Genomic DNA, 22,194 nt, shown 5'->3' with positions numbered 1-22,194 from the left:
GGGAGGTTTCTTGGGAGAGAACTACACCTAAGGAAAGAGAGAACCAGAGAGACAAGGTCTCTCCATGAAGCTAAACAGGGAGAGGGGGTTTATCCACACTTTTATAAAAGAGAGTAAAGATTCAGTTTATTGGGAGTTCCAGAGAAATCAGTGAGACTTTCCTCACCTTGAGGATTCCTGAACATCAATACCCGGGGTAGGATGGGAATGGGGCACAGCAACAGACTAATGCAACTACCTACTCCTTAGCCTACTGGACTTGTGAGCATAGGGAAGACCTGGCTTTGGGAACTTCCCCAAATAGCTGACGGGAATATCTGAAGGGTTGGGTCATGCATATGCCAGTAGGAACAAGAGTTTGGTGAAAGCTCACAAACCTAGTGCCTCAAGCACACACAGTGGCCCTGGGAGGTAATTATTATCTTAATCTTGCTAATAGATACGATTTTTAAAGAGATTTGTCTCTTATCATTAGGTTTATACTTTTAAATAAAAGACCCAGGAGAAAGCTAAAAAGGAGATTCTGTCACAGTGTTTAGTAAGTGATCACATTACTGTTATCAGGTGATCAAGCTCCTTCATTAAATAATGTGTTCAGTTTTGAAAAAGAAAATATAAGTCAAAATTATTCATCTTACTATCATAAAGAGATGAACACTTTAACTTTATGCTTTATATACTCTTAGACTGTGTCCATATATAGAATATATAAGACGAAGTAAAAAAGAATACAGAGAATGTTTTTTTAAACTGCTTTATTAACTTCACAATATATAATGAGCATCTTTCCATGCAATAGGTAAAACTTCCCTGCTGACAGAAACTTACAGACTGGGTCAAAAACACAACATTCAGTTAGAAGCTGGTAATAGGAGACCCACCAGAAATGAATGACACCAAAAGGTTTACAACAAAGGTACATCACGAACATGTAAGTTTAGGAAGCAGGTGTCTCCCTATTAACGTCAGGGAAAACATCAGGATTCAAGGCATAAGGCAAAACTCATCATGATGGTCATGGTGAGGGGGGTCAGTGCTAACTGCCCGCAAACTATGACTCAACTGCTTTTCCCTCAGCTTTTCCCTCAGCTGTCTCACCTCCTCCCCAATCCTTTCCATATTCTCTTCTCTCATCCTTGCCTGTGGCTCTCCAAGCCTCTGGGTCATGTCCCATCTATATTGCAGGATGGGCTGCCTAACACGGAACCGTCTACGATTTCCTCTAGGCACACAGCATTCACCAGCTTCCAAAGGGAGGGCCAAGGGCTCTCCTTTACTAGCATCGTGTTCCTTTTCATCCTTTTTTTCATTTTCCTGGTTGGCATTTTCCATGTTGAGGTTTTTTACTGCTTGCTCCTCTTTGGACGCCATTGCTCCTAGGGGCAGGAGACAAGAGAAGGGATTATTTTCTTGAGCGCTGATCAGCACCGAGGACAGAGGCCCTACTACGCACCTTTCGCAATTCAGAGCCCAGGAGTCCCAAGAGTTTTCGAAATTTCATTTTTCCCACCTAAGCGGCTAGCTGCGCCCTCTAGGGGGCCCCCAGCCCGAGCTCTCCCCCGTCCCTCTCGCTCCTCTCCCCTCCCCCGCCCCAAACCCACCATTTTCCCTGCCGATCCCTCCCCAGGCCCCTGCGACACCAAAATGGAGGACGCGGTTGAGGGGAGGACTTGGGGTCTCAGAGCTTCCCACACGCTCCCCGCGCCCGCGCCCGCGCCGACCTGGGCCTATCCTTGCCGTCGTCTCCTCCTCTGTCCGATTCTCGCCGCGAGTGCGCCGCCGCGACCCTCAGAGCTGCAGACCTGCAGAGGGCCGGGTGGGGGCGGCCGGGTGGGGGCAGCGGGGCGGGAGCTGCGGCAGTCGAGCCATCGGCGCCCCCCGCCACCCCCGGCCGCTTCCCCCTGGCCCCCAACCAGCCACCCGCGCCAGCCATTCCCCCTTGCGTCCCCCCACCCCCGACGCGGACCACCATTTTCTACAGCAAGGAGGAAGGGCGGCGGGGTGTCGCAAAAGCTTTTGGCGATGCGAGAGGCAGGTTTCCGAAGGCTGTCGCCTCAGGCCGCGCAGCCCTCCCCGCAAGGTCTGCAGCCCAACGCGGGGCCGCGGGGGGCGTGGGGGCTGCGGGCTCTGCGCACCTCCGCCTGGGGCAGCTGGACCCCGAGAGGGTCCGCAGGCCGCGGCCGCCCTCCCGCACCCACCGCAGGGAACCCCGGCGGGTCCCTTACCTGCTCCCCCTCCGCCTCCTACTCTTCGTGGCCGCCCCCGGCAGCAGGGACCGAGAAGGGGGCGAGCGACGCCGGGCTCGACGCGGGAGCGGGGCGCGCGAGTCGGCGGCGCCGGTCACGTGAGGCCTCCGTCGCCGGGAGCAGCCCCGCCCAGCGGCCGCGCCGGGTCTGCGGGTCCGCGTAGCTCGCCGGCCCCCCACGTCCCTTCGAACAGCGCCAGCCTGGGCTCTGATGCCCTGATGCGCTCCCTCCTTTGTGAATTCCTGGGCCTCTCCCAGGCTGGAAGGCCAGGATCTTCTCAGGGGCCTGTTGGCCATGGCCACTTCTCTGGGGACTTGCCTCTTCCCCTCCTCTGCTCCCAGGATAAGCCTCCTTCCACCTGCTGTCTTTTCTGCTACGCCTGGCCTCCATTTTCCTTCCACTGAAATGCATAGTTGTGATCTAGTGGTTGAGATTTCACACGCTGGATTCCACGGTGCCCGCCAGTTCTTTCCCGGTCAGGGAACCACATCACCCGTTTGCCCTCTGTTGGTTGGCGTACTGTGGCACTGGGTGTTGCAGTGATGCTGAAAGCTATGCCATGGGTGTTTCAAGTGCCACCGGGGTCACTCATCTTGGACAGATTTCGGGAGAGCTTCTAGACTAAGCCAGACTAGGAAGAAGTACTTGGCCATCCACTTCCGAAAATATTGGCCACGGAAAACCCAATGAATAGCAGCAGAGCATTGTCTGCTACAGTGCCAGAAGGTGAGAGGATGGCGCAAAAAGCCCCGACAGTGTTCAGCTCTGTTGTACACAGGGTCTTCGCGAGTCAGAATAGACCCCATGGCACTAGCAACAACAAACATGTGTAGGAGATATGTGTCAGAAAAAGAGCCCAGGAGAGTGTATTTTTAATAATATGTCTCTTTTGTTCCTTTCACATTAAACCAAAAAAAATCAATGTACTTTTTTAAAAATGAAAAAAGAAAGTTATTTTTATTTTAAAAACAAGATTATAGTTGGGAAAAAAACCCAACCACCTGTCTCTTCTAATAAGTCATTATATAAATATAGACTCTACAGGCAGCTACGTTTTTAGAACTTGGGAAAGGACAGGGCAGCTGATGGCTTCTCTTCGGAGGGGCCCTCAGATTCACGAGGCCCTTCCAGGAGGTGAGCCGGTGAGTGTGAGGCGCAGCAGAGCCTTGTTGGATTTTCCGAACTAAAACAACAAAAACTCCGTCACAGCTTTCTGGTTCAAAAAGCAATAAGTATGTCTTTATTTGCAGATAGCATGATCATGTATTTAGAAAATCCTAAGAGATCTACAATTAACTTGTAGAACTAAGAATTTAATTTAGCAGGGTTGCAATTATAGATATATATACAAAAACTCAATTGTATTCATGTATGCTAGTAATGACTAATGGGAAATTCAAATTGTGTGTATATAAATATGTGTACATAATTTATGATAGTTTCCAAAAACATGAAATACTTGGGAACAAATTTAAGAAAATATGTAGAAAACATATATAGTGAAAACTACAAAACACTGCTGAAAGAAACTAAAGATCAAAATAAATGTAAAGATAAACCATGGTCCTGTATCAGGAAATCCAGTACTTTAGGATATCAATTCTCCTCAAGTTGATCTATCAATTCAGTGCAGTCAAAATCAAAATTGTAGCAAGCCTCTTGCATAACTTGACAAACATACCCCCAAACTTATGTGGAAATACATAGGATCTAGAACAGAGCAAACATTTTTGAAAAAAACCCCAACAAATATAGAGAATTGCATTATCTGATTTCCAGAATAAAGATGTAGTGGCGGAGTAGTGAAGCACACGTAGATATTGGACATACCAAAATTAAAATCTTAGGCTCCTTGAGAGATATGGTTAAGAAAATGAAGTGGGAAACTTGGAGAAAATATTTACAATATGTGTAAGCGGAAAAAGGTTTGTATCCAGAAGATATATAAAGAATTCTTAAAATTTAAAATAAGAAAGCAAACAATGCAATAAAAATGATCAAAAGATTTGAACAAACATTCACAAAAGTATGCATACAAATTGCTAATGAGCTCATGGAAAAATGCTCAGTCTCATTAGTCATCAGGGAAATGTAAAAAAAACAGAATGAAATACCACTACACACCCCTCAGAACTGCTAAATTAAAAAGTCTGACAATCTCAAGTATTTTTGAGGATATGGAACAACTGGAACTCTCCCATTTGTTGTTGGTGAAAAGGCAATCACTTTGAAAGACTTTCTGACAGTTTCTTGAAAAGTTAAAATTATACTTATCACATGTCCCAGAAATTCCACTCTTAGGAATTTTCCCAAACAGAATTCAAAACAGATTTCCTCAAAAAGATTTGTCCAGGAATGTTCATGGTAATTTCATTTATAATAGACCCAAGGTGGATACAATACAACTGTCCATCAACAAGTGAATGAATGAAAAACTTGTGATGTATTCATACATTAGAGTACTACTAAGCAATAAAGACGAACAAACTACTGGTACAAGCAATAACACAGATGAATCTCAAAAAATATTATATTCAGGGAAAGCTAGCACATACAAAAGAGTGCATTCTGTATGATTCCATTTATAAAATTCTAGAAGAGGCAAAACTAATTTATATTGATATAAATTGGATCAAATGAGTGTTTGCCTCACTTGAAGGCTGAGATTTTTCTGACTATAAAAGGGGCATAACAGAACTTACTCAGCTGAGGGAAATGTTCTGTATCTTGATGGGGTGGTGTCTCCTCTGGCGAATACATTTGTTGAAATCATTGAATTACATAGTTAAAATGTATGTACCTTTTTATATGTAAATTATACCCCAATAAAGTTGATTAAAAATTAATTATCTAGGAATAAGTCCAATTAAATACTTTTAAGACCTACACTGAAAATTATAAAATAATTTTGGGAAACATTAAAAAAGACCTAAATAAGTGTAGAGATATACTGTGCTCATAGATTGAAAGACTCAATATTTTAAAGTTGTCAATTATTCCCCAATTGATCTATAAATTCAATGCAATCCATATAAAAATCTCAACAGGTTATTCTTTGTTGGCAAGCAGATTCCAACTATATATATTAAAATGCAAAGAGCCGGATATAGCCAAGAAAACCTTGAAAAAAAGGAGAGCACCAATATTTCCACTACTAGATACCAAACTTAATACAATGCTACAGTGAGTAAATAGTGAATAAATAGTATGATATTGTCTCAAAGGTTAACATATATGTGTACACATTACATGTATATGGATCTGTGAAACATACCTACACATACTGTCACCTGATTTATGACAAAGATGACAGTGCAGTGAACTGGGGAAAATATATTTTTTCCAAAAAGTAGTAGAAGATCAGTTGGATGTCCATATGTGAAAAATGCATGTTGACTCCACCTTAAATAATAAAAAAAAACAAACTCCCAGTAGATTGCAGATCTAAATGGGAAAGGTGAAAATGTCATTCTAAAGCAAAATACACAGGAGATCATCTCCGTGACTTTGGAGGTAGTATTCTTAAAGAGGACGTAAAAAGCACTAATTATGAGGGACAAAAAAGAATATAAATTGCACTTAATATCAAAAACTTCTGTTCGTGAAAAGATACCATTAAAAGAATAAGAAAGCAAGCCACAAACTAGAAGGTATTTGGAGCACATATATTTGACAAATGATTCATATCTATAATGTATAAAGAACTGTTACAAATGAATAAGCAATGAAAAGAAAAAGACAGACAATCCAATCGAAAAATGGGCAAACACCTTAAAACAGACCTCCAAAAAGCAGAATATCAAACTTCCTAATAAGTTTGTGAAAATATGCTTGTTTATTAGTTTGCAGAAAAATGCAAATTAAAACCAAAATGTGATACCACTATACACCTCCTAGATTGTCTAAAATAATAGAGACAGCAACATCAAGTGTTTTACGAGGATGTGCTACAACTAGAACTGGTACTACCACTTTGGAAACTGTCTGGCAGAATACATAAAGGTAAACATATGTATACTCTATGGCCCACCAATCTCACTCTACATGTACTCATAATAAAAGTGTGTGCATTGGTTTACCAAACATTTACACATGCAGGCATACCTCAGAGATACTGCAGGTTTAGTTCCAGACCACTGCAATAAAGCGAATATCACAATAAAGGAAGTCACGTGAATTTTTTGTTTTCCTAGTGCACATAAAAGTTATGTTTACATTATACTGTAGTCTACTGTGTGCAATAACATTGTGTCTAAAAAAATAGTGTAAATATCTTACTTAAAATATACCTTTTTGTTAAAGAAAATGCTAAGCATCATCTGAGCCTTCAGCGAGTTGTAATCTTTTCGCTGGTGGAGGGTCTTGTAAAAAATGCAACATCTGCAAAACACAATAAAACGAAGTGCGTCTGGATAAGTTCATAATAGCACTTTGTAAAAAGCCAAAAATTAGCAAATATCCAAAAGTTCCTCATCAGAAAAATGTATAAGTAAATTGTATATTTATACAGTGGAATATTATTCAGCAATAAAAATGTACAAATTACAACTACATACAGTGGGGATGGATCTTACAAACATAATGTGGAGATAAAGAAGCCAGAGTGAAAAAGAGTATGTATATGAGTTTATATGAGTTCAAACACAGGGAAAACTATCTATGATGTTGCAAGGGAGCGGCAGCCTTGGGTAGTGACTGGAATGAAGTTTCTACAGTTTTGGTGATGTTCTGGGGTTTGGCTTGGTTTGGCTTTGAGTGCTGGGTAAATGGTTTTAGTTTGCAAAATTTCATTGAGCTACATACTTATGATTTAGACACTTTTACGTATGTATTTTATACTTTATTAAAAAGTTCCCTAAATGCAAAACAAACTGACATCATTCTTCTCATAGTCAATTGTTAAACTTTAAAAAAAATTCTCACACTATTGGTGGATATGTAATTTGGTACATTCTTTCTGGAGGGCTATTTGATAGTAATTATTAAAAGTCTTAGAAAGAGTCATACTGTTTGATATAGTCATTTAATTTTTTCCGTTCTATTCTACAGAAAAAAATCGTAAATGTTTGGAAAGATTTAGGCATAAAAGTATTCATTGTAGTAAAACAAACATAAGCAGAACAATGGAAAAACCAAAATATGCAAATATAGATTGACTTAAAGAAATTATTGCCTATTCATATAATTGAGTCTTGTAAAACAATGAAAATATGCTGTAAAGGGGTATTTAATGATAAAGAAAACTTTTCATGACTTACACTTTAAATAATAGAAAAGTAGATTAGAAACAGTATGCTCAATGAGATTCTAATACACATCTATATGCATATATACACATATAAACATAGAATGTAATAGATAAAATATAATCAATTCTTATTTCTGAATATACTTGTATAATCAATATTAAAACAAGCTATTTATATACATAAAACCACCAGAAACAAAAATAGCAAATAGCAAACTAGGAAACGTGCACAACATATATCTTGAACTCATTTTAAGCTAATTTTCCCACATCAGAAAAAAGTGACGTAGAAAAATTCTTCCTTTCCCTTTATTTAGGATACAGGATAAGCCACTATAACATAGAGTCCCCAAAAATACAATGGTTCAAACAAAAGAAAAATGTATTTCTCTCATACGAATTAGTCCAGAGATAGAAAGGGACTTTGGAGGAGGTGGATCTGTCTGCTGTATGAAGCCAGGTGCCTTCTGTTTCGTTGACTGCTATCTCCTAGAGTGTTGTCCTTACACTTGGTCGGAATTCTAGGACACAGGAAGGAGGAAAGGGAGAGTAGTGGTAGGCAAACTGTTCCCTTTTAAAAAGTGATACAGAAATTGCACGCTCTGCATCTGCTCATATTCCATTGCAGAGAACTTATAGAGATGCAATTTACATACAATAAAATGTGCACGTATCAAGAGTATATTTCAAAGGAGTGGTGAATGTTACCTAGTGCATACTCCCAAATAATCATCACTGCATTTAAGATATGGAACATTTACGTTACCCCAGAAAGTCATGCCTTTTTGCAGTCAAGACCCCAACAAATTTCATTCCAGTAAACCACTAATCTGATTTCTATCACTATAGATAAGTTTTACCTGTTCAAGAATGTTGTATAAATGGAATCATATTGTATACATTATTTTGTGCCTGGCTTCATCCATGTTATTGCCTGCATCAATAGTTTGTTCTTTTTTATTATTCGACTGTATGTGTTTAGTTATTTATTGCTGCATAACAAATTACCCTAATACTTAGTGACTTAAAACAACAAACATTTATTATCTCACAGTTTCTATGGGTCAAGAAATGAGGCACAGCTTAGCTGTGTGGCTCTCCCACAAGGTCTTTCACAAGGCTACAATCAAGGTGTTGACCAGGGCTACAGTCTCATTTTATAGCTCAACTGAGAGAGTGTCCACTTCCTAATTCATAAGGTTGTTGGCAGGATTTAGTTTCTAGAGGGCTTTTGGACTGAGGGTCTCATTTCTTCTCCAGCTGTTCACATGTTGATGGATTGTGTCCAATAATAGGCTTTTATAAACAAAATTGCAATGAAAATTCATGTACAAATATTTTTGTGGAAGTATGTTTTCATTTATTATAAGTAAATACCTAAGAGTAGAATGACTGAATCTTATAGCAAGCATATGTTTAGAATTTTAAGAAACTACCAAATAGTTTTCCAGAATGGTTGAATTTTGGAAATTAATGCAGATAAGTGTAAAAAAAATTCCCACCAGCAAAATTTGAATTCCAGTTGCTCCAGATCCTCCACAATGCTTGACATTATTAGTATTTGTAATTTTAATCATTCTGTTAGGTGTGGAGTGGCATCTCAACATGGTTTTATTTTGTATTTGCCTGAGGACTAACAATGTTGGGCATCTTTTCAGGTGCTTATTGGCAGTTTGCATATCTACTTTTGTGAAATTTGTATACAAATATTTTGTCCATTTTTTATTGTATTGTTTATCTTATTCTTTTGAGTTTTAGGAGTTCTTTATATATGTTCTGGATACAAGCTAGTTGTCAACTATAAGCATTGTGAATATTTTAACCCAGTCATTAGCTTGCTATTTTATTTTCTTAATGGTGTTCAAAAATCAGAAGTTTTAAATTTGTTTAAGGCCAATTATGAAATTGTTTCCTTCTGTGATCTGATCTCTTTTTTTGTCTAACCTAAGAAATCTTTGCCTACCCCAAGGTTGTAAAGATTTTCTGCTATGTTTTATTTTAGAAGTTTCATAGTTTCAAATTTTATATTCGTGTCTATGATCCATTTCAAATTATTTTTTGTGTATGATGTGAGGGAAGGATCAAGGATCCCCAGTGAGATACCTTGGTACCTGTGTTGAAAATCAATTGACCACATATGTTTTGGTCTATTTCTGGACTACGGATTCTGTTCCATTGATCTACATATCAATTCCATACCCTACTATTGCTGTCGTGGTCACTGTAGCTATATCATATCATAAAATAATTTGAGTCCTCCAGACTTATTCTTTATTTTCACAATTGTTTTAGCTATTCTAAACCCATATAAATTTGAGAGTCACCTTGTCAATTTCTACAAAAATGCCTGCTTGGATTTTGATTGTGATCGCATTAAACCTATAGATCACTTAGGAAAGGAGGATTGACATCTTAACAATATTGTCTCTTAATCCATGAACATGATATATGTCTATATTCATTTAGATTTTTTTTCGTTTCCCTCAACAGTGTCTTGTAGTTTTTAATGTACATGTTCTATGCACATTTTGTTAACCCCATCTCCAAGACTCACAAGCTATTATAAATGAGGTTGATTTTGTTTTAATTACAATTTTCAGTTATAATTTCAATTGTTCACTACTGGTATATAGAAATACAATTGTTTTTTGCATATTGACCTTGCATCCCACAATGATGATAAACTCAATTAGTTCTAGCAGCTTTTTTGTAGGTTCCTTAGAATTTTATTCATGAAAAATCAGGTCGTCTGCAAATGAAGCACAATGTTTAATAGGAGTGATGAGCGTAAACATCCAGCCCTTATTCTCAATCTTAGGGGGAAATGTACACTATTTCACCACTAAGTATACTCTCTGTAAGTTTATCATTGATTCCCTTTATCACTGGGGAAGTTTGCCAAGATTTTTTTTAAATCATGAATGAGTGTTAACTTTTGTCAGATATTTTTATGCATCTATTAAAATGATAATATGTATTTTTCTCTTTTATTCTGATATTAAATGGAATGCATTACTTGATTTTTGAATGTTAAACCAGCTTTACATTCCTGGGGTAAACTCCGCTTGGTCCTCATCCTTTTTATATATTTATGGATATAATGTGCTAGTAATTTGATGAGCATTTTTGCATGTGTGTTCACGAAGGTATTAGTCTATAATTGTTTTCCTGTAAAATCTATATCAGGTTTTGGTGTCAAGGTTATTCTGGGCTCTTAAAATGAGTTGCAGAGTGTTTTTGTATCCTCCAATTTTGGAAGGATTTTGTATAATGTACGTGTTACTTCTTTCTAAAATGATTGATAGACTTCACCAGTACAACCTTTTCTGAAAGATTCTTTTTTGGTTATGAATTTATTTATTTTATAGATACAGATCTGCTCAAAATTTGTTTCTTCTTTAATTAGTTTGGAAAGTTTTATTTTTCAATAAATCTATCCATTTCATCTATGTCATTGACTTTATTGGCATAAAGTCACTCATAATATTTCCTTACTATGTATTAATGTCTGTACATTCTGTGATGATGTCCCCTATTTCAGCCCTGATGTTAGTAATTTGTGATTTCTTTATTTTTTTCTTGATTCATTTATTAGAAGTGTAATGACCTTATAATATTTTCAAAGAACCAATATTTGTCTTTGTTAATCTTTTCTGCTTTTTTTAAAAATCAGTTTTCTATTTCATTGGTTTCTGCCTTTATTGTTACTATTTCTTTCTTTCCATTTACGTTGAGTACAATATCCTTTTTTTCTTTAACTTCCGTACATGGAAATTTAGATCATTGATTTTAAATTTCTCTCCTTTTCTAATATAAGCATTTAAAACTACAGATTTTCCTCTAAACACTGTTTTAACAACATCCTCCAAATTTGATATGTTGTCATTGAGTTTGAAATATTTCTACTTCGCCTTGTAGTTTCTTTTTTGACCTATGGATTACTTATAAGTGTTACTTAAAACACAGGTGTTAACTTAACCACTCAGCCAAGCTAAAAAAAAAAACAAAAAAAAAAACACTGGTGTTTTTTTCTAGATATTTTGTGTTTCTCATTTCTAATTAATTAATTTTTTGTAGTCAGAGAACATACCCTGCAAGTGTTATTCACACAAGTTCAAGTAACATAGAAAATGCACTCTGGTTAGAGCAGGAATAAGGCCTTCATATCAAAATATTAAGCCAACAAAACTATTTTTTCTCATTGTTCCTTCCCCACGGTAGGCTCCATTATTGAATGAGACGTTATTCTTAACGTTTCTGTGAGAGTGTTTTGGGGTGAGATTAACCTTTAAATTGGGGGACTTTGAGCAAAGCAAATTGTGCTCAATAATGTGGGTGGGTCTCACCTAATCAGTCATAGGCCTGAATAGAACAAACACTGACCTCCCCCAAGCAAGAGGGAATTCTGCCAGCAGATGGCCTTCAGACTTGAACTGCAATGTTGGCTCTTCTTGGACCTCCACTCTGCCAGCCCACCTTGCAGATTTTGGACTTGTCAGCCTTCATAACTGCATGAGCCAATTCTTAAAAATAAATGAATGAACAAATAAATAAATCTCCTATTGGTCCTGCTTCTCTGGAGAACTCTGACTAATACGGGCATGTATTTGTGACTACCCCAGACAAGAGGGCCCCTCTGCCCCCTTCTTATGATTCTCAAAATGGTTCCCATGGCCAACCTTAAGATATTTTTTTAAATATTTATATATAATTCAACTTAAAATATTGCAATTCAAGTTCTATCAGGAACCCCAGGCTTTCATGTACTCATGGGTACTCACTCACTCAGTATCTATTTTCTTATATGGTTGGTGACCATCAAGGAGCTATTAAGAAGCCCAGATATGGGCTCCACAGGAACCAGCTGATAATTGAGGCAAATGGGCATGGAGGAAAGAACACAGGCAGGTGAACTGTTCTTTAATCATGGACAAGCATCAGATTCCTTATGTGTAAAATGTAAGAAACAATCTTTACTTCACAGGCTGGCAAGAAGTCACATGGGATAGCCTACTGGCCTACACTAGCTTTGGGCACTGTGTTTGGCACATAGCAGAAAATCATCAAAGGTGAAGTTCTCAGAAACCTCTAGAGGGCAAATACCATGTCCTTGTGGTTGGCTTTTACATTCTCTCCACCTGCCCATCCACTTCCAAACTGACACATGCCAGTAGACATACAATAAATCATCGTGACTGCCTTTCACTGAGTTCTGAAGGTATAAGGACCCATCATTCCTCTAATTCCATTACCCAGGGGTAAACATGGTTGACAGTATGGTATATATTTTTACATTTTCGCATATTTTGTGTTCTTTTATAGTCTTTTTACTGTTAACAATGTATCTTGGCAAAATTTCTCTTTAGTATATATTAGATCTACCTGATCCTTTTTAATGCCTACATACTATTCTATTGTATGGACAACTAGGTTTTATTGGCTATTGATGAACATTTTGGTTGTTTACAGGTTGTTGGTTTTTCTATTCTAAAGTAAGCTTACTTTTCACCAACAAAGCTTGTGTAAAGAAATTTTTAAAAATTGTAGTGAGTAATCTTACACTATTGTTTTTTAACATGTTCCCTATTGTTTACTTAGTTAAATTCTTAGCTGTGCTAGATTTGACTTCAGAGTCATTGTACCATTTTATATCCCCAGCAACAGTACAGGAAACTTCCTATTCATCCACACTTGCATAAAACTTGAATTTTCATGTTCATACCATCTAGTTGTTGAATACCTTTTCTTGCCTTGTCAGTCCTTATTGATATGTTTTTTAAAGTTTTCTTAATTCCGCAAGTATATTTAAGTTAACTTTTCCTTTATTACTTATTCCTAGACTTTTGTTGCTTCGTTTTTTTTACATCTAAAGGTTTAATTCATCTGTATCTCTTTAGGATTAGGAAAATTCATACTATCCTAAAGTGTTAACCAGCTATCTCAACAGCATTTCCCTGTATCATTAAATTGTGAACTATAGCATATCTATAGAAGTGCATAAATCATAAATGAATAATTATAAAATAAAAACCCATGTGACGTGTAACCAAATCCAGGTCAAAAAATAGAATTTTGCAAGCACCTGTGCCCCCTCAGGTGATTTTTTACTAATCACAAAAATCCTCTCTTCTTATCAAAGGTAACCACTGTCCTAAATTTTACAGTAATTATTTCCTTGCTTCTCTTTATAGTTTTATTGCCTATATGGGCACCCCTAACCATTCACTTTTGCTCGTGGTTTAACTTTACATAAATTTAATCATACTGCTTTTACTCATTTGGTCTTTGTTTTTCTTCTTCTTCTTTTTTCTTTTTTTTTTTTGAGGAAGATTAGCCCTGAGCCAGCGTCTGCTGCCAATCCTCCTCTTTTTGCTGAGGAAGACTGGCCCTGAGCTAACATCCGTGCCCATCTTCCCCCACTTTACATGTGGGATGCCTGCCACAGCATGGCTTGCCAAGCACCTAGGATCCGAACTGGCGAACCCCGGGCCACCAAAGCAGAACATGCACACTTAATCACCGCGCCACCGGGCCAGCCCCTGGTTTTTCTTATAGAACTCAAATTATGTTAGTAAACCCCATCTATGTTTTCATGTATGGATTTGATTAATTCAATCTTATTGCATATATTAAACCATTGCATGAATATGATAAAATGCATTTGTTCATTTTCATCTTTATGGGTATTGTTTCCCAATTTTTGGCTACTTACAAATAATGCTTCCATTAACATCCATGTACATCTCTGATGTATATACATTAGAAGTGGAATAACTGAGTCATGGGTATCCGTACTTTCACCTTTAGTAGATAATGCCAAAATGTTTTCCAAAGTGATTGCATCAATTTACACTCCTATCAGCATATTTTATCTGGATATGAGTTCTTCGTGAGTTATATGAGTGGCAAATACCTCTCCCACTCTATGGCTTGATTTTTAAATTTTGTCATAGAATTTTTGAAAACTTTTTATTATGGAATATTGCAAATATATTGAAAAGTAGATTAGAAAAATATAATGTATTTTTCCTCATGTACCCACCACTAAGCTACGATAATTTTCAATTCATGGTCAATCTGTTTCTATTCCTACCCAGTCCTTTCCTATCATATTATTTTGAAGCAAATTCCAGACAGCATATAATTTCATGTTCATATTTCAGTACACATCTCTAAAAGATAGCTTTTTAAACCTAATCACAATATCATTATTACTCCTAAAATAATAACTGTTTAATTAAATATCTATTCAGTGTTCAAATTTTCATTTGCCCCATTTGTTTGAATGAGGACCCACTAACGCACACACGTTATCTTTGTTTGATATGTCTCTTAGATCTCTTTTAATCCAAAGGTTTCCCAATCATTGCTTTTTAAAATATTTTTTGTTATGGTAAATATATATACATAACATAGTATTTACCATTTTAACCATTTTTAAGTGTGCAGTTCAGTGACGTTAAGTACATTCACATTGTTGTGCAACCATCACCACCATCCATCTCCAGAACTGTTTCATCATGCCAAACTCAAGCTCTGTACTCGTTAAACAATAACACCACTCCTCCCTTCCCCCAGCCCCTGGCAACCACTATTTTACTTTCTGTCTCTATGAAATTGCCTATTCTAGGTATCTCATAAAAGTGGAAACATACAATATTTGTTCTTTGTGCCTGGCTTATTTCACTTAGCATAATGTCTTCAAGGTTCATCCGTGCGGTAGCATGTGTCAGAATTTCATTCCTTTTTAAGACTGAATAAGATCCTATTGTATGTATATACCACATGTGTTTATCCCTTCATCTGGGGATGGACATTTCGTGTTCTGAAATCTACTTTGCCAATATTAGTCTAATCACCCCTGCTTTCTTATGATTAGTCTTTTCATACTATTTATTTTTCCATTTCTTAACTCATCTGTGTCTTTATATTTAAAGAGTGCTGGCATTTTTATCCAATCTGTCAATCTCTCATTTTTACTCGGAGTGCTTAAAAGATTAATGGTTGATGTAAGTATTAATATGATTGGGTTTAAACCTATTTGCTTTCATATTCCCATCTTTTCATCGTTAGATTTTACCCTCTTTCTCTGCTTTAAAAAAATTGTCAATTTTTTACTATTTATTTTATTTCCACGTTTGGCTTATTAGCTATAACGTTTGGATTTATTTTTAGTACTTGCTCTAGAGTTTACAATATGCATCTTTAACTTATTGCCGCTTATTGCCAAATAATACTATTCAGGTAAGAATTAATTCATGTAAGAACTGTACAATGGCATACTTCTATCTTCCACTTCCTGCCCTGTCCTGTGTACCTTGTGTCGATGTTATAAACTCCATAATACATTGTTATTACTGTTCTTTTGCACAGTCTACTGTCTTTAAAATTGCTTAAATGCCAAAAAAACCCATGTATATACTCACATATGTGCCACTTTCTGTGCTCGTCTTTCTTTTGTGTAGATCCACATTTCCACCAAGTGTCATTTTTCCTCCATCACAAGAACTTTCTTTACTATTTCTTGTAGTACCAGTGTTATGGTGGCAAATACATTGACCTTTTGTTTGTTGGAAAAAGCTTTTATTCATCTTGGTTATTAAAGGATATTTTCACTGAATATAGAATTCTCAGTTAACAATTTTTTTCTTTCAGCTCTTTAAGGATGTCATTTCATTGTCTTCTTTCTTGTAAATTCTGATGCTATGTGCAATCATTCTTACATTTATACCTTTGTATATAACATGTCCTTTTTCTGTGGCTGCTATTCAGATTTTCTCTTAATAACTGCTTCTTAGGATTTATTATAACGTACTTTGATGTGGCATTCTTTTTTTAATTAAGATATAACTGACATAACATTATATTAGTTTCAGGTGTACAATGTAACGATTGGATATGTGTATACATTGCTAAATGGTCACCACAATGTCTAGTTAACATCCATCACCACACATAGTTACAAATTTTTCCTTGTAATGAAAACTTTTAAGATTTACTCTCTTAGCAATTTGCAAATATACAATAATTATTCATTATAGTCACCATGCTGTACATTACATTCCTACAACTTACTTATTTTGTAACCGGAAGTTTCTACCTTTTGACTCCATTCACTCATTTTGCTCACCCTCATCCCTTTCCTCTGGCAACCGCCAATCTGTTCTCTGTATCCATGAGTTTGTTTGCTTGTTTTTCATATTCCACATATAAGTGAGATCATACCGTATTTGTCTTTTTCTGTCTGATTTATTTCACTTAGCATAACGCTCTCAAGCTCCATCCATGTTGTCACAAATGGCAGCATTTCCTTCTTTTTTATGGCTTAATAATATTCCATTGTGTTTTTTATATATATATAGAGAGAGAGAGACACCACATTTTCTTTATCCATTCATCTATTGATGGATATTTAGGTTGTCTCCATATCTTGGCTACTGTAAATAATTCTGCAATGAACATGGGGGTGATGTGACATTCTTTTTGTTTATCTTGCTGAAATTTCATTGTGTTTCTCGAGTCTGTGATTTTATAATATTCAAAGTCTAGAATTACTTCAGCCGTTATATTTTCAAATATACTTTTTGTCTCACACTCTTTCTTTTTTTGTCTGGGAGCCATATTACTAGTTATACTGCTTTACATTGATCCACAGGTCACCAAGGCTCTCTCCACTTATTTTTCTCTGTGATTCACCTTCAGTAGTTTCTATTGCTATGTGTTCACTGATTTTTTAAATAACTTTATTGAGATATAGTTCACATATCATTTAATTCTCCAATTTAAAGTGTATAAGTAAATTGGATTTTTTTTTAGTATATTCACAGAATAGTGCAACCATTACTACCATCAGTGTTAGAATGTTTTAATTACCCTTAAAGGATACCTACTAGAAGTATCTCCCTATTTCCCCCTCAAGCTCCCAAGCTTAAGCAACCAGCAATCTAATTTCTATCTCTATAGATTTGTCTATTCTGGACATTTCATACAAATGAAATCATACAAAATGTGGGGTTCTTTCACTTACTATACTGCTTTCAAGGTTCATCCATATTGTAGCATGTATGAGTACTTCATTTCTTTTTATTGTCAAATAACATACCATTGTATCAACATACCACATTGTATTTATCCATTCATCACTTGATGAACATTTGAGTTGTTTTCAACTTTTGGCGATTATGAATAAGGCTACTGTAAACATTTATGTACAAGTCTTTATGTGGACATATGTTTTAATTTCTCTGTATATATATCTAGGAGTGGAATTGCTGGGTCATATAGTAATTCTATATTTAACTTTTGAGGAACTGCCAAGATGTTTTCCAGAGCATCTGCACCATTCTATATTCTCATAAGCAATGTATGAGAGTCCCAAATTTTCCACATCCTAATCAACATTGGTTATCATCTGTCTTTTTGATTATAGTTATCCTAGTGGGTGTGAAGTGATATTTCATTGTGGCTTTGATTTGCATTTTCCTAATGGCTAACGATGTTGAACATCGTTTCATGTGCTTATCAGACGTATGTATACCTTCTTTGGAGATATGTCTATTCAGATCATTTGCTCATTTTTAATTGGGTGATTTGTCTTTTTATTATCCAGTATAATAACTCTTTATATATTTTGGATACAAGTTTCTTATCAGATATATTATTTGCAATTTTTTAAATATTCTGTTGAGTGTCTTTTCATTTTCTTGATGATATCCTTTGAGGCATGAAAGTTTTTAATTTTGAAGATGTCTGATTTATCTATTTTTTCTTTTCTTTCTTGTGCTTTTGGTGTCATATATGAGAAACCATTGTCTGATCCAAGGTCACAAAGATTTACGTTTATGTTCTCCTCTAAGGACTTTAGAGTTTTATTTTCTACATTTAGGTCTGTGATTCATTTAGAGTTAATTTTTGTATATGATGAGAGGTAGGAGTTGAGCTTTATTCTCTTGCATGTGGTTATCCAGTTCTCCCAGTACCATTTGTTAAACACTCTATTTTTCCCCCATTGAATTATCTTGGCACCATTGTCAAAAATCAAATGACCTTAGTATGTGGGCTTATTTCTGGAGTCTCAATTCTATTGGATTGATCTATATGTCTATATGCCAGTACCACACTGTTTTGATTATTGTAGCTTTGCAGTAAGATTTGAAATCAGGAAATGTGACTCCTCCATCTTTGTTCTTCTTTGGCAAGATTGCTTTGGCTATTTATTCCAAGCTCCTTGCAATTCCTTATGCATTTGAAAATCTATTCTTTTATTTCTGCAAAAAAAGGTCACTATAATTTTGATAGGGATTGCACTGAATCTGTAGATGTCTTTGAGGAGAGTTGCCATTTTAACAATTTAAGTCCTACAATCTGTGAACATGGGGTGTCTTTCTACTTATTTAGGTCTTTATTTCAACAATGCTTTGTCATTTTCAGAGCATAAATCTTGCACTTCTTTATTAAATGTCTTCCTAAGTATTTTATTATTTTCAATGCTGTTGTAAATTGAATTGTTTCCTTAATTTCTTTTTCGGATTTTTCATCACAGTTGTATATAAACACAACTGGTTTTGTGTGTTGATCTTATACTCTGCCATTTGCTAAATTTATTAGTTCTGGTAGCTTTCTTGTGGATTCTTTAGGATTTTCTACATATAAGATCATGTCATCTGCAAACAGAGATAGAATTACTTTTCCCTTTCCAATCTGGATGCTTTTGATTTCATTTTCTTGCCTAATTGCCCTGTCAAGAACCTCCAGTACAGTGTTGACTAGAAATGGCGACAGCAGACAACTTCGTCTTGTTCCTGATCATAGGAGAAAAGCATCTAGTCTTTCACCACTTAGTATGATGTTAGCTGTGGGCTTTTCTTATATTCTTTTCATCAGGTTGAGGATATTCCCTCTATTCCTAGTCTTTTGAGCTTATTATTATTATTATTATGGAAAGCTGTTGTATTTTTTCAAAATTGTGTGCAGTTCATTGAAATAAATTGATGAAATGAAATGATGATATGGTCTTTTATTCTATTAATACGGAGCATACATTTATTGACTTTCTTGACATTAACTCCTTTCGGTCATGGTGTGTAATTCTTATTATATGTTGCAAAATTCAGCTTGCTAGCATTTTGTTGTGGATATTTGCACCTATATCATAAAAGGTATTGATCTATAGTTTTCTTGTGATGTCTTTGTCTGGTTTTGGTACTAGGGTAATATTAGCCACTTAGAATGAGTTGGAAAGTGTCCTCCCCTTTTCTACTTTTTGGAAGAATTAGTATTATTTCTTTTCAAATGTGTGGTAGAATTCACAAATGAAGCCATCTGGGATTGGTCTACTCTTATTGGGAAGCTTTTAAATTATCAGTTCAATCTCTTTACTCATTACCAATCTGTTCAGGTTTTCTATTTCTTCTTGGGTTTGTGTCTTTCTAGGAATTTGATCATTTCATCTAATTTATTTAACTAACTGGCATACAATTGTTCATAATATTCTCTTACAATCCTTTTTAAAAATTTCTGTAAAGCCAGTGGTAGTGGCTGGTCTTGCATTCCTGATTTTAGTAGTCATATTCATCTTTTTCTTAATTAGTCTAACCAAAAATCTGTCAATTCTGTTGATCTTTTCCAAGAAATAATTTTTTATCTTGTTGAATTGCTCTATTTTGTTTCTTCTCTATTTCATTAACTTCTACTCTAATCTTCCTTATTGTCTTCCTTCTGGTTGCTTTGGCTTTACTATTCTCTTCTTTTTCTCATTTCATAAGGTAGAAGGTTATTGTTTTGAGATCTCTCTTTCTTTTAATGTATGTGCTTGCAAATATAAATTTCACTTTAAACATTACACGAATCTCATAAGTTTTGATATGTTGTGTGTTAATTTTCATTTATGTCAAAGTATTTCCAGATCTTGTGATTTTCTGTCACATTCACTATTTTAAGCTATGTTGTTTAATTTCTACATATTTTCAATTTCCCATTTCTTTCTATTATTAATTTCTAATTTCACTCCATTGTGATCACAGAATATACTTTGTACAATGTCAATCTATTTAAATTTATTGAGGCTTTTTAATTGCTTAGCATATGGCATATATATGGTTAGGTCCAGTTGGTGGGTTCTCATTTAAATTTGCCTACTTATTCTATTACTGAAAGTGATGTGTTAAAATTTCTGACTATTGTTGTGTATTTATCCCTTCAATTTGGTCAGTTTTTGGATTAGTTATTTTGAGCATCTCTTGTTAAGTGCATGCATGTATATAATTGGTATAGCTTCCTGGTGGATTTATTCCTTTATCATTATAAAATCTCTCTCTTTATGTTTGGAAAATGTTTTGTTTTAAAGCTGCTTTTGTCTTATGTTAGTATAGCCACTCCAGTTTTCTTGTGGCTGCTGTTTGCATGATTTATCTTTTTCCATCCTTTTACTTTTAACTTATTTGTACCTTTGAGTATAAAGTGTGTTTCCTGTAGACAGCATATTGATGGATATTGTTTTTACATCCAGGCTTACAATCTCTATCTTAGATTGGATTATTTAATCGATTCACATTTATGTTATTATTGATAAAAGTGGATTTACATCTGCCATATTCCTTTTTGCTTTATATGTCTCAAGATTTTTTGTTACCCTTTTGTACTTTACTGCTTCATTTTTTGCATTGAGTATATTTTTTAGTGTAACATTTTTATTCCTTTAATGTTTTTTGCTATATATTTTTTAGTTATTTTCTTAGTAATTGCTAGTCTTACCATATACGACTTATCAAGATCTACTTCATGATTATATTAACTTAATTCCAGTGTAATATAGATATATTACTTCTATATAGCTCTATTCTCTCTTCTTTTTTTTACAATTATGGTTATACATCATACATCTATATATGTTAGAAAATATATTGTTATAAGTATTACTTAGCATAATTTTATGTCTATTAAAGAAGCTGAGAAAACAAAGGAAAACAAGTACATGTCCATAGAGTTTCCTATATTGATCTTGTTATTTCCCACTTCTGATTGCCTTCATTTGTTCCTGTGGGTTCAAGTTACCACATGGTCTCATTTACTTAACCCAATACAAGTTTCCTCCCACTCACCTCATCTGTACTGTTATTGTCAGATATATTACATTTCTATATGTTATAGGACCAACAATAAAATGATATAATGTTGCTTTACACAATCACTTTAACAATCAGTTAAAGAAAAAAAGGGAAGGAAATGTGTTTTTAAACAGTCTTTTATAATTATCTAGTTATCTTTACTGGTACTCTTTGCGTCTTGTGTGTGTTTGAATTGCTGCCTGAAGCCACTTGCTTTTGCCTTAAAGAACTCTTTTTCATATTTCTTGTAAGGTATGTCTACCAAAAATGGATTCTCTCAGGTCTTGTTCATCTGGGAACATCTTCATTTCACCTTCATTATTTTTTATTGATGTAAATATTACATAACATAATGCACCATTGTAACCATTTTAAACTGTAGAATTCAGTGCCTTTTAGTACATTCACAGTGTTGTGCAGGTATCAACACTATCTAGCTCCAGAATATTTTCATTATCCCAAAAGGAAACCCCAAACCCTTAGGCATTCACTTCCCCATTCTCCCCTCTCTTAGCCCTTGGAAACCATTAACTTGCTTTCTATCTCTATGAGTTTGCTTATTATGGATACTTAATATAAATGTGATCATACAATA

At 35.6% G+C, this 22,194-nt stretch overlaps 1 protein-coding gene across 1 annotated transcript; it reads right to left on the bottom strand.

The window, feature by feature from the left end:
- Window positions 1–738: 738 nt before the first annotated feature.
- On the bottom strand, window positions 739–2,354 carry LOC124245713 (protein BEX1). Its single transcript, XM_046673370.1, has 3 exons — window positions 2,226–2,354; window positions 1,722–1,802; window positions 739–1,376 (listed from the first exon to the last, which is right to left on the bottom strand). The coding sequence occupies exon 3, from the start codon at window positions 1,369–1,371 to the stop codon at window positions 985–987; it is 387 nt and encodes a 128-aa protein (XP_046529326.1). The 5' UTR covers window positions 1,372–1,376; window positions 1,722–1,802; window positions 2,226–2,354; the 3' UTR covers window positions 739–984.
- Between the last annotated feature and the right edge of the window lie 19,840 nt (window positions 2,355–22,194).

This window comes from Equus quagga, chromosome 10 (genome assembly GCF_021613505.1).
Source record: "Equus quagga isolate Etosha38 chromosome 10, UCLA_HA_Equagga_1.0, whole genome shotgun sequence".
Taxonomy (NCBI): domain Eukaryota; kingdom Metazoa; phylum Chordata; class Mammalia; order Perissodactyla; family Equidae; genus Equus; species Equus quagga.
Note: the sequence above shows the minus strand (reverse complement) of the source record. Positions and strands in the feature narration are given on the sequence as shown.